The 12444-nt window shown below is 64.9% G+C and overlaps 1 protein-coding gene across 2 annotated transcripts in view; it reads right to left on the bottom strand.

Moving 5' to 3' along the window:
* SDK2 (sidekick cell adhesion molecule 2) overlaps positions 1-12444 on the bottom strand; it is a 44980-nt gene that overhangs the window by 7107 nt on the left and 25429 nt on the right. For both annotated transcript variants that reach the window (XM_065647731.1, XM_065647732.1), the window contains exons 4-35: positions 12283-12430; positions 11376-11509; positions 10217-10328; positions 9865-10055; positions 9637-9720; positions 9371-9565; positions 9064-9180; positions 8715-8882; positions 8395-8497; positions 7991-8167; positions 7770-7906; positions 7448-7595; positions 7240-7380; positions 6979-7160; positions 6618-6733; positions 5734-5929; positions 5462-5560; positions 4939-5130; positions 4737-4858; positions 4555-4664; positions 4316-4466; positions 3931-4168; positions 3735-3850; positions 3261-3450; positions 2931-3029; positions 2194-2388; positions 1906-2107; positions 1624-1727; positions 1443-1513; positions 1169-1304; positions 441-497; positions 114-215 (exon numbers count right to left, since the gene is read on the bottom strand). In XM_065647731.1, coding sequence (XP_065503803.1) covers positions 114-215; positions 441-497; positions 1169-1304; positions 1443-1513; positions 1624-1727; positions 1906-2107; positions 2194-2388; positions 2931-3029; positions 3261-3450; positions 3735-3850; positions 3931-4168; positions 4316-4466; positions 4555-4664; positions 4737-4858; positions 4939-5130; positions 5462-5560; positions 5734-5929; positions 6618-6733; positions 6979-7160; positions 7240-7380; positions 7448-7595; positions 7770-7906; positions 7991-8167; positions 8395-8497; positions 8715-8882; positions 9064-9180; positions 9371-9565; positions 9637-9720; positions 9865-10055; positions 10217-10328; positions 11376-11509; positions 12283-12430 — 4533 coding nt within the window. The remainder of the gene's footprint in view (positions 1-113; positions 216-440; positions 498-1168; positions 1305-1442; positions 1514-1623; positions 1728-1905; positions 2108-2193; positions 2389-2930; positions 3030-3260; positions 3451-3734; positions 3851-3930; positions 4169-4315; positions 4467-4554; positions 4665-4736; positions 4859-4938; positions 5131-5461; positions 5561-5733; positions 5930-6617; positions 6734-6978; positions 7161-7239; positions 7381-7447; positions 7596-7769; positions 7907-7990; positions 8168-8394; positions 8498-8714; positions 8883-9063; positions 9181-9370; positions 9566-9636; positions 9721-9864; positions 10056-10216; positions 10329-11375; positions 11510-12282; positions 12431-12444) is intronic.

Here is a 12444-nt window from a genome sequence, read left to right as displayed (position 1 = left end):
GTGTGACAGCCCTGCTAGGGCCAGGGCAAGGGACAGCCCCCTCTCCAGATGGGGGGGCACGTGTGTGGGATGTGGGGTACCAGGGCAGCCGAGCCCCCTCCCAGTGCACTCACCCGCTTCACCCACAAACACCTCCTGGGGAGGGCTGGGGGGGCCCTCGCCCACCGCATTGTACACGCTCATGCGGATCTCGTAGCGCCGGTGCTTGCTCAGGTCTGGGGGGGAACGGGGAGGTGAATTGGGGGTCCCGCTCCCCCGGGAGACCTGGCAGAGCCCCCCACCTCACCAGGGGAATCCCCAAGGAGCAAGAGGAGCAAGAAGTAGAGGTGTCCCCTGGGCTCAGCGGTTCACCCCATGGCACAGGTAGGTGGAGGGGAGGGACACACAGGGGGTGGCAGTGGGGAGGACACACGGGGGGGGCAGGGGGAGCAGTGACTTACTGTCCAGCTCGTACTGGGTGAGGGACACCTCGCTGAGGTTGTGCACGGCGTAGATAGCTGGTGGCACGGGGCAGGGAGAGCAGCACCCAGTTAGTCCCGTGTGTGGCACAGGTGGGGTCCCACCAGCAAGCACCCACCCCAGCACAACCACCCACCCCTGGGGTCCCCTGCAAGGGCTCTGTCACGCCCAGGTGCCAAAGGCGCTGTCACAGCACCGAGGAGCCTTTCCATCCTCCATCCTCATCCCCTGAGTGGCACAAACTGGGTCTGGGCATTGGGTTGTCCATGGGGCTCGGACCATGGTGCATGCGGCAAGGTCCTGTCTGGGGCTCTGCCCTTGTCACTCATGTCCCTGTTGTCCCCAGAGAAGTAACCCCTTTCCCTTTGGGGTCTGACAGCAGCACAGCCAGACACGCACACCAGGACATCACACAGACACCCATTAGGTGCAGACATGGGGACACCTGTGCTACAGGGACAAGAGGGCTGAGCACAGCAGGACTCAAACAGTGACATTGCAGGCAAGCGTGCTATAGGGACCATGGACCCGGTGGCACAAGGGGACCAGTGACATCTCCTTGGAGCACAGCCTGACCCTGCCAGCTCCAGGCTGGTACCCAGGAGAGCCCATGGAGCACAGGATGCTGCCCTGCCCGTCCTCCCACCACCACCCCTGGGTCCCCCCCCAGCCACGCGTCCCCAGGCTCAGCAGGACCACCAGCACTCACGGGTGAGCTCGGCCCAGGTGGCACCGGGGTGGCCGATGCCACGCAGGGTGACACCACGCAGGCTGTCGTATATCAGCTCCCGGTAGCGGAGGCGGAAACCCAGCAGGATCCCGTTGATCTTGTCCTCGGCCGGGGGCTGTGCAGGGGGGAACAGTGAGGGGCTGCTCTGGTCCGCAGCACCCCAAGGTGACAGTTCCCAGTGCGCTTCAGTGTCATCTCCCAAGGGGGACAGTCCCGCAACACCTGGCAAGGCGGAGGGGACAAGGGAAAGTACCTGCCAGCGGATGAGCACCGAGGTGGTGGTGTGCGGGGTGACGGAGAGGATGGTGGGGGCTTCCTCGGGGGCTGTGGGGAGAAGGGGACAGTGAGGCTGCGGAGATGCCCCGGGCACGGGGGGATGCCCAGGCTGGGGGACACCCCCTGGCCCTGCCCCGGGAGCCGCAGCCCGCGCTGACCCGCCTGCAAGGTGGTGAGCGACTCTGACTCCTCGCTGTACTCGCTGTCCCCAATGTCGTTTGTCGCCTTCACACGGAACTTGTAGGAGGTGAAGGGCTTCAACCTGTGTGGGAGCGGAGCGGGATGGTGAAGCCAGAGGGTGACCCCATGAGCCGCCCTCCTTCCTTCCCACAAGGCACAGCGCTTCCCAACCTTTGCATCGGATGGGGAAACTGAGGCACAGGGCAACTGCCCAAAGCAGAGCCCATCACCTCCCCGGCTCAGGGCTGGCCATCCCTCACCTGTCCACGATGAAGGCGGTGGCGTTGCGGCTGACGGAGACAGGGTGCAGCGCCCACTCGCCGTCGGGCAGCTGGCGAGTTTGCACGGTGTAGTAGCGGACAGGGGAGAGCCCGTCGCTGCCCGGCTCCCAGGAGAGCAGCACACTGCGCGCTCGCACCTCCTCCTGCTGCGCCAGCGGCTTCCCGGGGGGCTGCGGCCGGTCTGGGGGAGGCGAGGGGCTGGGAGCGCCGCCGGCACCCTGCAGGCACGCACAGCCCCCCACCACAGCCTGGACCCCCCCATTGTACCTCTCTTCTCCGTGGTGACCACGAGGGCTTCGGCCGGCTCGCCCCAGCCCTTGCGGGTCTGCGCCGCGATGCGGAAGAGGTAGGTGGCCTCGGGCTGGAGGCCGGTAGCCGTGTACTGCCGGGCGCTGGGCTCCAGCACCTCCGTGGTGGCCGCGGTGGCCGCCGTGGTGTTGAGGCGATGGGTGACCTGGTACGCTGCGGGAAGGGAACAGCATTGGGGGACTGGTGGAGGCAACACTGTCCTGGTCCCCCTGTGCACGCAGCCCCCCTCCACCTCTGCCCATGGACGGGATCGGCAATGGGGGGTCTGGGCTCCCGGCACAGGGGAGCTCACACACAGGCAGAGGGGAAACCCCAACCCTGGGGGGCAACGGGGTCCGAGGTGCTTGGGGGATCTCAAGTTGCGCCAGGGGAGGTTGAGGTTGGAAATTAGGAACAATTTCTTCCCAGAAAGGGCTGTCGGGCATTGGAACAGGCTGCCCAGGGCAGTGCTGGAGTCACCATCCCTGGAGGGGTTGGACAGACGGAGATGAGGTTCTCAGGGACATGGGGTAGTGCCGGGGTGCTTTATGGTTGGACTCGATGATCTTGAGGGTGTTTTCCAACCAAAATGATTCTCTGATTCTATCTCAGGGAGCTCATCTCTGTCCCCCCATGTTGATTGCTGCTCCCATGGGACCTCTGCCCCGCTCTGCAGAGCATCCCACTGCGGTGCCACTGTGACAGCCCCCACCTACCCAGGATGATGCCGTTGGGTGCTGCGGGCGGCTGCCAGACCAGCTGCACCGAGGTCGTCCTCACTTCGGGGAAGAGGATCCCCACGGGGGGGCCGGGCACTGGAGCAGGGAAGAGATGGGGTTCACTGGGGGTGCACAAGTCCGTGCAAAGTTCCCATACCCTTGGAATGCGAGCCCAGGGTGTCCTGGTCAAGGGGGAGAGGAACCACACCAGGGAACAGGGATGGGGCGGGAGGGGATGGGATGTGGGATGGGGAGGCCTTAGGTACCCAGGGACCCCCCCGCCCAGTCCATTTGGGTCTCTCTGCCCATCCGGGTGCTGTTACCCACCATCATCCAGAGTCCGCTCGAGGACAGGGGGCCGGCTGGGGACACCGTCGCCCATCCTGGTGAAGGCCAGCACCCGGATCTCGTACAGCGTGTATTTGCCCAGCCCGCTCAGCTGTGCACTGCGGGAGGCATTGCCCTCCACCAGCCAGAACTGGGCACGTGTGTCCACGTCCTTCTCCTTGTACATCACCTGCAACAGACCCCTGTGACACAGCCAGGCAGGGCCATAACCCCCGGCACCCCCCAGGATGGTGCAGCGTGGCCGGGGCTGGCACGGATGGGCACCAGCTCTTGGAGGTGGCACCACTGGGGACCTGGCAGCCTGCAGGGTCATTCCCCCCAGGAAAAGCCATGATTTCCTCCAGTGAAAGCTGTGGTTCCCAGGTTTGCTGGACAGGCAGGCAGGGCATGGGCAGGGCACGGGCAGGGCATGGGCAGGGCACGGGCAGGGCATGGACTGCAGGACAAGCTCACCTTGTAGCCCAGGATGAGGCCATTACAATCAGCCTCAGGGATGTCACCCCACTGGACCAGCACGCTGCTGGAGCTGGCGGCCAGTGCCGACACGTTGCTGGGGCCAGAGGAAGGCACTGGAGGGGGATGAGAGGGGGGTCAGCAGTGGGATCCAGCCAGGATGGGCACCCGGTGCCACGGGGATGGACAGCGGTACCTGACTCCCGGGTGCGTCCCAGCACCGCGGGGCTCCAGGGCCCCAAGCCGATGGCGTTGAAGGCCTGGACCTGCACTCGGTACTCGGTCCACTCCTCCAGGTCCTCGATGGTGAACTCCCGCTCCACGCGGTCGGGGACGATGTGTACCACCGGCTGCCCTCGCCCGTCCGAGCGTGCGCACCGGACCTTGTAGCCCACCGAGTCGGGGTTCCCGTTGTACTCCTGCTCCAGGAGGGGCTGTCCCCACCCGCAGAGACGGGCACTGTCACCCCCGAGCTCCCGCAGCCACCCCAGCCCCAGCCCTTGGCTCCTCATCCTCCCGTCTGCCCTGTGAGCCCCACGCCTGTGCACACAGACCCCCCAGAGCCGTGGTCCCCCCCTCACCATCCAGCGCAGCCACAGGCTGGTCTCGCTGGCCGTCCGCAGGGTGACATTGGCAGGTGCCACGTCGGGGGGTGCCTGCAGGGTCTGGATCCTGCGGGAGGGCAGGCTGGGGGGGCTGGTGCCCACGATGTTCACCTGCCGCATGCGGAAACTGAGGGGGGAGAGGGGGGTCACGGCGGGGGGGCAAGAGGGCTCAGCTCCCCCGAGGGGGACACTGTGACACCGTCCCGGCCACTCGCCTGTAGTAGGTGTAGGGCTTCAGGTTGGGCACCTCCATGGAGCGGACATCGGGCTCATTCGCCAGCTGGTGGACGAGCCCCCACTCTTCGGCCTCGCCGCTCTGGCCCACCTGCAGGTGGGAGGGGGATGAGCTGCTCCCCAGCACCCCCCACCCCCCAGCACCCCCCAAGCCACCCCATACCTGTGCCTCCACCTGCCAGCGGGAGATGGAGGTTTTGCCGTCGTAGCCCGGCCGAAACTGGAGGGTGACGGAGCGGGGTCCAATGTTGGAGATGCCGAGGTTGGTGGGGGCACCGGGGAGCTCTGTGGGGACAGGACAGGGTGGGTGACACCGGCTGCTCATCCCCGGCACCACCCCAGCGCAGCGGCACCCCCGCGCTCACCTGGTGGCACCCCTGAGGAGATGGTGGAGGAAGAGAGCTGGCCCTGGCCCTTGGAGGTCATGGCGGCCACCTCGATGGTGTAGGTGGTGAGGGCGGTGAGGCCGGTGACGCGGTACTCCAGGGTGACATTGGGCAGGTAATGGGTCACCCGCGTGTTGGTGCGGTTGTACTCCTCCCAGGAGATCCGGTAGCCTGGAATGCACCCCGTGCCATCAGCCCCCCCTCAACGCCCACCCCCAGGGGCTGAGTGGGATGGGGGAGATGCTGCGGGATGGGATGGGGACTGGGGGAGATGCTGCGGGATGGGATGGGGACCGGGGGAGATGCTGTGGGATGTGATGGGGACCGGGGGGTGATGCTGCAGTGGGAGATGCTGTGGGGTGGGATGAGGACCAGGGGGAGATGCTGGAGGGTGGGCAGGGACCAGGAGGGGATGCTGGAGAGCGAGATGGGGACAGCGGGACACGCTGCGGGGTGGGACGGGGCTGACGCAGGAGCCAGCTATCCGTCGGTGCTCCCTCACCTGTCAGGATGCCGTTCTTCTCCAGCGGCTCCTGCCAGCTGACCTTCAGGGACGTGTCCAGGATGTCACTGAAGCTGAGATGTCCCACGGGGCCAGGAACTGCCCGAAGACACCCGGGCTCAGCACGCAGCCATGGCAGGAGCCCTCGGCACCCACGGGAGCCCCACCAGGAGCGAGCGTGGAGGGGGTTCCCCTTGGATGGGGCTTGTTGGGACCCCCATTCCACATCCCGCGGGACCAAATCCCCCATCTCAGGGCTGCTCCCCCCGTACCGTCCTCGTGGGTGCGCACCAGCTGGGGGGGGCTGCGCGGGCCGTCCCCCGGCGTGGTGAAGCACAGCACTGAGGTGAAGTACTCGGCGAATTTGCGCAGCCCCACCACGTAGCCCACGTGGACGCTGTCCTGGAAGTTGGGGCGCACCGTCACCACCGTCGCCTCCTCCTCGTGCTCCGGCTCCCAGGCGATGAGCTGCAGGAGGAAGGGGCTGGGACGCTGCCGCCAGGCATCGGTGTCCCCACCGCGCATATCGGCACCGCAAACACCGTCCTCTGGGCACCTCTGGCCTCCTCTTATGTATTCAGAGCTGATTAAATATCAATTAATGGCGCGGGGAACACTTGATGCCTTTAAAAGCACATGTTTACAAGCCAATACAGAGCACACGCTCGGTGATTAACTCCCATTGATAACGGCGTGTAATCGCCCCTCGCCTGCGTTTAGGAGGGATGTTTGGGCATTTAATTGGTATTGTGCATGATAGCCTATAGCAACTTAATTAAATACTAATTAGGCCCTAAAAATACTAATCAAAAATACTAAGTGGCATTTAATAAGAATGTTAAATATCCTACTTGCTCTGGTTATCTCATTCAGCGGCAATTAAATTCCTGAACTTCTTTTGAGTGGATTAAGAAACAAGTTTAATGTTTTAATTCAATTTAATTAATGTAAATTTGAATTAATGGCAATTTGGAATTAATTACAGAGCATGGGAGACTGTGAGCCCATGCAAGTGTTAAATCTCAGTAAATATTATTCTAACAGTCAGGCCAGAATCCTGTGAGGAGTCGTCGAGATGGTCTGTGAAAGTCGACCGAGGGGCTTCCCCTGCCTGGCTGCCCTGGTTTTGGGGAGACCCGCGGGAATCGCCCCTCACCTTGTACCCCTGGTTGATGCCATTAATGAACTGGGGGCTGGGGGGGTTCCAGGTGAAGCGGATGGTGGTGGAGTTGGTGGCCTCGGTCTGCACGTTCCCTGGGGGCACCGTGGGGACTGTGGGGACCAAGGGACAGCTTGCAGCGGCTCCAGCTCCGCGAGGTCCCCTCCATTGGGTGCCACCCCCCAGGAGCCCAAGACGCCCCCGGCTGGGCGCATCCCTCCCCAGCACATCCCAGCGTCCCTGGGACCCCCAAACGCATCCTCCTCCTGCCACCTGTCCCCAAGACCCCCTATGGCACAGCCTGTCACTGTGGGGTGTCTCTGCCCATCCCTGCCTGTCCCCACCTGTCCCCGCCTACCTCCCTGCAGCGTCCACTCCGTCACCTTCATGCTGTACACCCCCAGGCCCGCGCTGTTGTACGCCGCCACCTCGATCTCGTAGTTGGTCCAGATGATGAGGTCCTCCAGCAGCAGGTTGTTCACCTCGGCGTTGGTGATGTTCTTGAACTGGTAACCCACAGGCAGCCCGGCCAGGCAGTATCTGGGGACCAGGGCGGGTCAGAGCTGCCGGTGTCCCCACCAGCACCCTGGGGTGTCCACGCTCCCCCGTCAGCACCTACCGGATGATGTAGCCCTTGAGGACACCGTTCTGGTGGCTCTCGGGGGGCGGTTGCCACTGGATCATGATGGACTGGTTGGTGCGGCCGCTGGCGATGACATTCTGGGGGGGTGCAGAGGGGGGCTCCTCGGGCAGGGATACCCTGCGGGGGATGAGGTGGGGGTAAGCACCAAGGGCCGCCAGCCCTGGGACCCCCCAGCCGTGCTCACCTCTCCGTGTCCTTGCTGAACTGTCCCCTGCCCACGTCGTTCACGGCGCAGAGGCGGAACTGGTAGGAGCGAGCGGGGACCAAGCCCCGCACCGTCACCGAGGTGGCCTCGGGGTCCACGTTGCTCAGCAGCACCGTCCAGGGAGCGTCTGCGGGGGGAGAGGGGGGTGGAGGACCCGACCTGCAGGACGCTGGGGTCCCCTGCCCAGCTAATGAGCCCCGTGGTCCCCAAGGTCCCTGCAGCACCCCTTGCTCACTGCTCCCGGGTGGTGCCAGGGACCAGCCTGGCCGATGCCAGCCTGGCCAAGGGGGCAGCCCCTTACTGTTCTCGGAGACCTCCAGGACATAGCGGAGCAGTGGACTGTTGCCGTCGAAGGGCTTGGCCCAGGTGAGGTTGATGGCCCGTTTCTCCAGGGGGCTGAGCATGGCCACGGGGCTCTCTGGGGCGTGGGGGAGCTGCCTGGACGGGGAGTTTGGGGGGTGATTAGGGGAGCGGGCACAGCCCAGGGCGCAGGGTGCCGGCAGGAGTGAAGGGGGGTCTCACCGGACACGGAGGTGGGCGCTGCGCGAGTCGTTGCCCCCAGCTGAGACCACCTTGCAGGTGTAGGTGCCGATGTCACCCGACCAGGTCTGGGAGATGTGGAGGGCGCCCGCCTCGTCCAGGCGCACCCGCGGGCCACTCTCGGGGCTCAGTGGCACCCCATCCTTCTCCCAGACATACCTGTGCCGGGGGGGACACCAGGAGGGCTGGCACCCTGCAGCCCCCAACAGGGAGAGGGGATGGGGGGTCCCGGCACGGTGCCAGGCTCCCCGTGCGCAGGGCACCAGGTGGCACTGCAGGACCGGGCTGGGGACGGTGACACCCACCATCTGCCTGCTCCCTCCCCCGGCAGGCAGCCCGGGGGGTGCCCAGATACCCCCCAGTCCTCCCAGCCCCGTCATACATACCTGACATCCACGCTGGGGTCGTGGGTGACCCCGCAGCTCATGATGGCCTTGGTCCCCTTGATGACGCTCTGGTCCTGTGGCGGGTCGGTGATGCGTGTCCTGGCTGCGGGGGGACAGGCTGAGCCACCAGCACCGCAGGGGGTGGCACCGGCAGGGGATGGCCCAAGTTGTCACCCATCCAAACCAACCAGCACCCACCCTTGGCATCCCCAAACTGCTCCATCCCACACCATGGCAGGAGGCAGCACCCAGCTGCCCGTGGGGCAGGTAGGGTCCGTCCCGCAGTGGGGACATGGGCAGGGCGACGGGCATGGCCTTACCCCAGACCACCAGGTCGGCGGAGGCTTCGTCCACGCCGCGGGAGTTGGTGGCCAGGCAGGTGTAGGTGCCGGCGTCGGCGCGGTGTGCAGGGCTGACGAGCAGGCTGCCCGACTCCAGCAGCGTGAAACGCGGCAGCTGCACCGACCCGCTGGCCAGGATCCGCTCCCCTGGGTGACACGGTGAGCCACGTCACCCCCAGTGCCCCAGGCACCAGCCGAGCCTGGTGGCCACAAAGCCCGGTGGCCACAGAGCTTGAAGAAAAAGCCCTGGAGCCATGTGGGTAGGGACGGGTAGGGCAGGGCTGGGAGGGCAGCCTTGTCCCCACTCCAGTGTCCCCAGCCCCTTTACCTTTCTGCCAGGTGATGGCTGGGCGAGGAGCCCCTGAGGTCTCGCAGTTGAGGATGACGGACATGCCGTCAATCACCGTGCTGTCCTGGGGACCCCTCGTGATGTTGGGGGCGATGCCTGCAGGGTGGACAGACACATGGACACCCCTGAAGCCCTTCCTGGTGCCCAGCCCAGAGCTGACCCGCTTCCAGGGGGAGTCCCGTCCCCATGGGAGGGTTTCCTGGGGTCCCTGAGCCCCCCGTGGAGCCCAGCCGGGGTTCCCAGGCAGGACAGCCCAGGCTCCGGGGTGGAGGGGACTGTCACCTACTGGTCACGGCCAGGTACGTGGTGGTCTGCACCTCGCCGGCCGCGTTGCGGGCGAAGCACTGGAACATGCCGGTGTCGTCGGGGAGCAGCCCGCTGATCTGCAGGCTGCCGTCTGGCAGGAGCTGGAAGCGGGACAGCTTCTCCAGGCGGATGAGGGCAGCGTCCTTGTACCAGGCCATTTTAGGGGGGGGTACACCTGCAAGGGACAAGGCCGTGTCAGGCACGGGGCCGCGGTGGCACGGGGAGGGTGGCTGGTGAGCGGCTCACCTTTGGCTTGGCAGGGGATGGCCACCACCTTCTCCATCTCGGCTGTGATGTGCCTCTCCGGCTCCTTGACGAACTGCGGCGGCTCTGCAAAGCGTAGCGCAGCGATGGGCGCCAGCACCAGGGTCCCCCGGCCCCACCACCAAACCCCCCCAGCAACTCCCGCCTGGGGCTGGGAACACCCCGACTCATCACACGTGTGGGCTGGGGCCGCCCCGGCCAGGCCCTCACCCAGGACGGAGAGGAAGGCGCCCTCGGCCACGGCGGGGACGCTGCTGCTGCGCAGCACGGCCTCGCACTCGTAGTAGCCGCTGTCGCTGAGCGCGGGGTGCAGGATGGTGAGCCGGCGGCTGTAGTCGCTGATGCCACTGGAGAGGGGCACCCCGTCCTTCTTCCAGATGATGTGCAGCTTGATCAGTGGCCTGGGGGACCAGGAGCACGTTGGGAGGCAGCCCCAGCCGCCCTGAGCCCTACCAAATCCCCCCTCGCTCCATCCCACGGGAGCCCTGGTGGGAAGGGACATGGGGACAGCCAGCCCCAGGGCTGGGCGATGCCACCAGGGCGATGCCCCATCCCTACTCACCTGGCATTGGCCACACACTCCATGGTCACCTCCGAGGTCCCAGCCACCACGCTGGTGTTCCTGGGTGGGACAATGATGGTGGGTGCGATGGGATCAGCTGGGCCACCCACATCTGAGGGACAGAGGGACAAGCCATCAGCACCTCCCGCTCACCCCGGGGTGCCCCAGCTCCCAGTAAGGCCCATGGGGCACCCAAAGCCTCGTGTCTGCCCTGCCTGGCACGGAGGTCACAAAGGTGGCAGGGACCAAAGGGCCACGGGCTCTGCTGTCCCATGGGAAGGATGGGCAGGTCCAGCCCATCACCCCGGCATCATGGCACTGTCCCCGAGTCCCCTCCTCCCACAAGAGCCCCTGGCACCCCCGGCACCAGCCCGGCTCCCGGCTGGCAGGGAGGAGGGAAACGGGGAGTATATAAAGCAAAATGATTGCAACAATAAAAAACCCTCGTGTAGGTGCTGTAAAAACGCAATCGGCTTGAAAGCTGCTGATAGAGCTGAATCCATAAACATGGGCTCCGGGTTGTTTATTGCGCACAGGGATGCTGAGAAACAGATTAATGGGGCAGGAGGGGAAGGGGGACGGGCAGAGGAAAGGGATAAACCCCGCCACGGAGCCACGGGAGGGGGTGAGGGATGAGAGCACCGGTAGGGCTGGTGTCACTTCAGGGCATCTTCCCTGGGACCAGCTGTGACCACCTGAACGGGGGCCAGGGGACCCTCAGCCGGGCGCTGCAGGGTCCAAGAGGACCGGAGGGATGGGACCGCAGCGGTGTCCCCAGGCAGGGGTGTCCCCAGGCAGGGGGTGACCCCAGGCAGGGGGTGACCCCAGGCAGGGGGTGACCCCAGGCAGCGTGGGCTGCGAGGGGACCGATGGCAGGAGCGGGGTGTCCCCAGAAAAGCCACTCCCGGGGGGCTGCGCTGCCCATCCCCTCCTGCAGCCCCGTCCCAGGGCACAGGGACACAGTGGGGACAGGGTGGTGGGCTCTGCCCTGGCACAATTAGCGCCTGCAGCACAGCCCAAAGCGCCAAAATAAATTTTGAGGCGGCTGAACTGTTAAGTCAGCAGAAGCCGGAGCCTCTGAAGAGATTTACTGCAAATTAAACTTGGGGATGAGCCAGGCAGCGGGTGGCGGGGGGGACACAACGGCCCCCGCACTCACTGGCCACGCTCAGCGTGATGGGCTGGCTCGTCTTGTTGTCCCCGTTCTTGTCGTTCACCGCCTGCACGTAGTAACGTCCCGCGTCCGGGGCCACCGTGGAGAGGATGACGAGGGTGTTCTCCAGCGTGATGGCTCTGCAGGGAGACGGGGATGGGAACCCAAGGGGGACACCGATGTGGGGAGCGGGGACCCTTGTTCCCCCACCCAGCACCTGCACCGGCCTCAGGGCACTCACACGGGATGGGCACGACCCCCAGTCTTCCCCCCCCGCCCCAGGCTTGGCCAGTGGCCCCAGCAAGAGCTGGGACCGTGTGGGGACCAAGCCCCACGTCCCCCTGCACCAAGCGGAGCCCATCAGACGGTGCAGATTAATAGGACTTTTTTTTTTTCATGGAACGATCTAATCTGCCAGAAACATAAAATGGTTTGAGGAATATATTTTTTACCATTAAATATGAGATAAAGGAGTTTTATCTCCTCAATCCTGCCTTGCAAATAGAAAGGATACCAGTTCAATTCCTGCATAATGTGGGTTACAAATTCAATTCTCCCATGCTGTGTCTGCCAGCGCCGGGCTCACCGCTCCAGTGCCACCAGGTTCTGCCGCAGCCCCACAGGGACACTTGTCACATGCGTGTCCCATGCCCGGCTCTGTCACACCGGCTGCCGCCCCAGCACATGCAGTGCCCCTTTCACCCACCTTCCTCCCTCTTATTTTCGTTTCTTTTAAAAATTCATTTCCCCAATGACAAATAGAGCCATTAGTGGCCAAGCCTGTCTCCGGGTTTTAGCGCGATGCGCTCAGGATGCCTGTTAGACATCCTCATTGCAAGGACAACGGCGGCCGAGGGAAACACGGCCCCCCTGGATGCCGGGGGGACGCTGGGGGGATGTCGGGGGGACTCACATGCGGCTGCTGGGGGAGATCTTCCGTCCATCGCGAAACCAGGTGACCTGGGGCTGCGGGAAGCTGGCGATGCGGGGTGCGCGGATGACGGCTGCCTCCCCGTGGGACACGCTCTGCTGCGTCTCACTGTCCTCAAAGCTCCCCATGTCTGCAGAACGTGCG

Source organism: Caloenas nicobarica, chromosome 18, assembly GCF_036013445.1.
Source record: "Caloenas nicobarica isolate bCalNic1 chromosome 18, bCalNic1.hap1, whole genome shotgun sequence".
NCBI lineage: Eukaryota > Metazoa > Chordata > Aves > Columbiformes > Columbidae > Caloenas > Caloenas nicobarica.
This window is presented reverse-complemented; position numbering and strand designations above follow the sequence as displayed.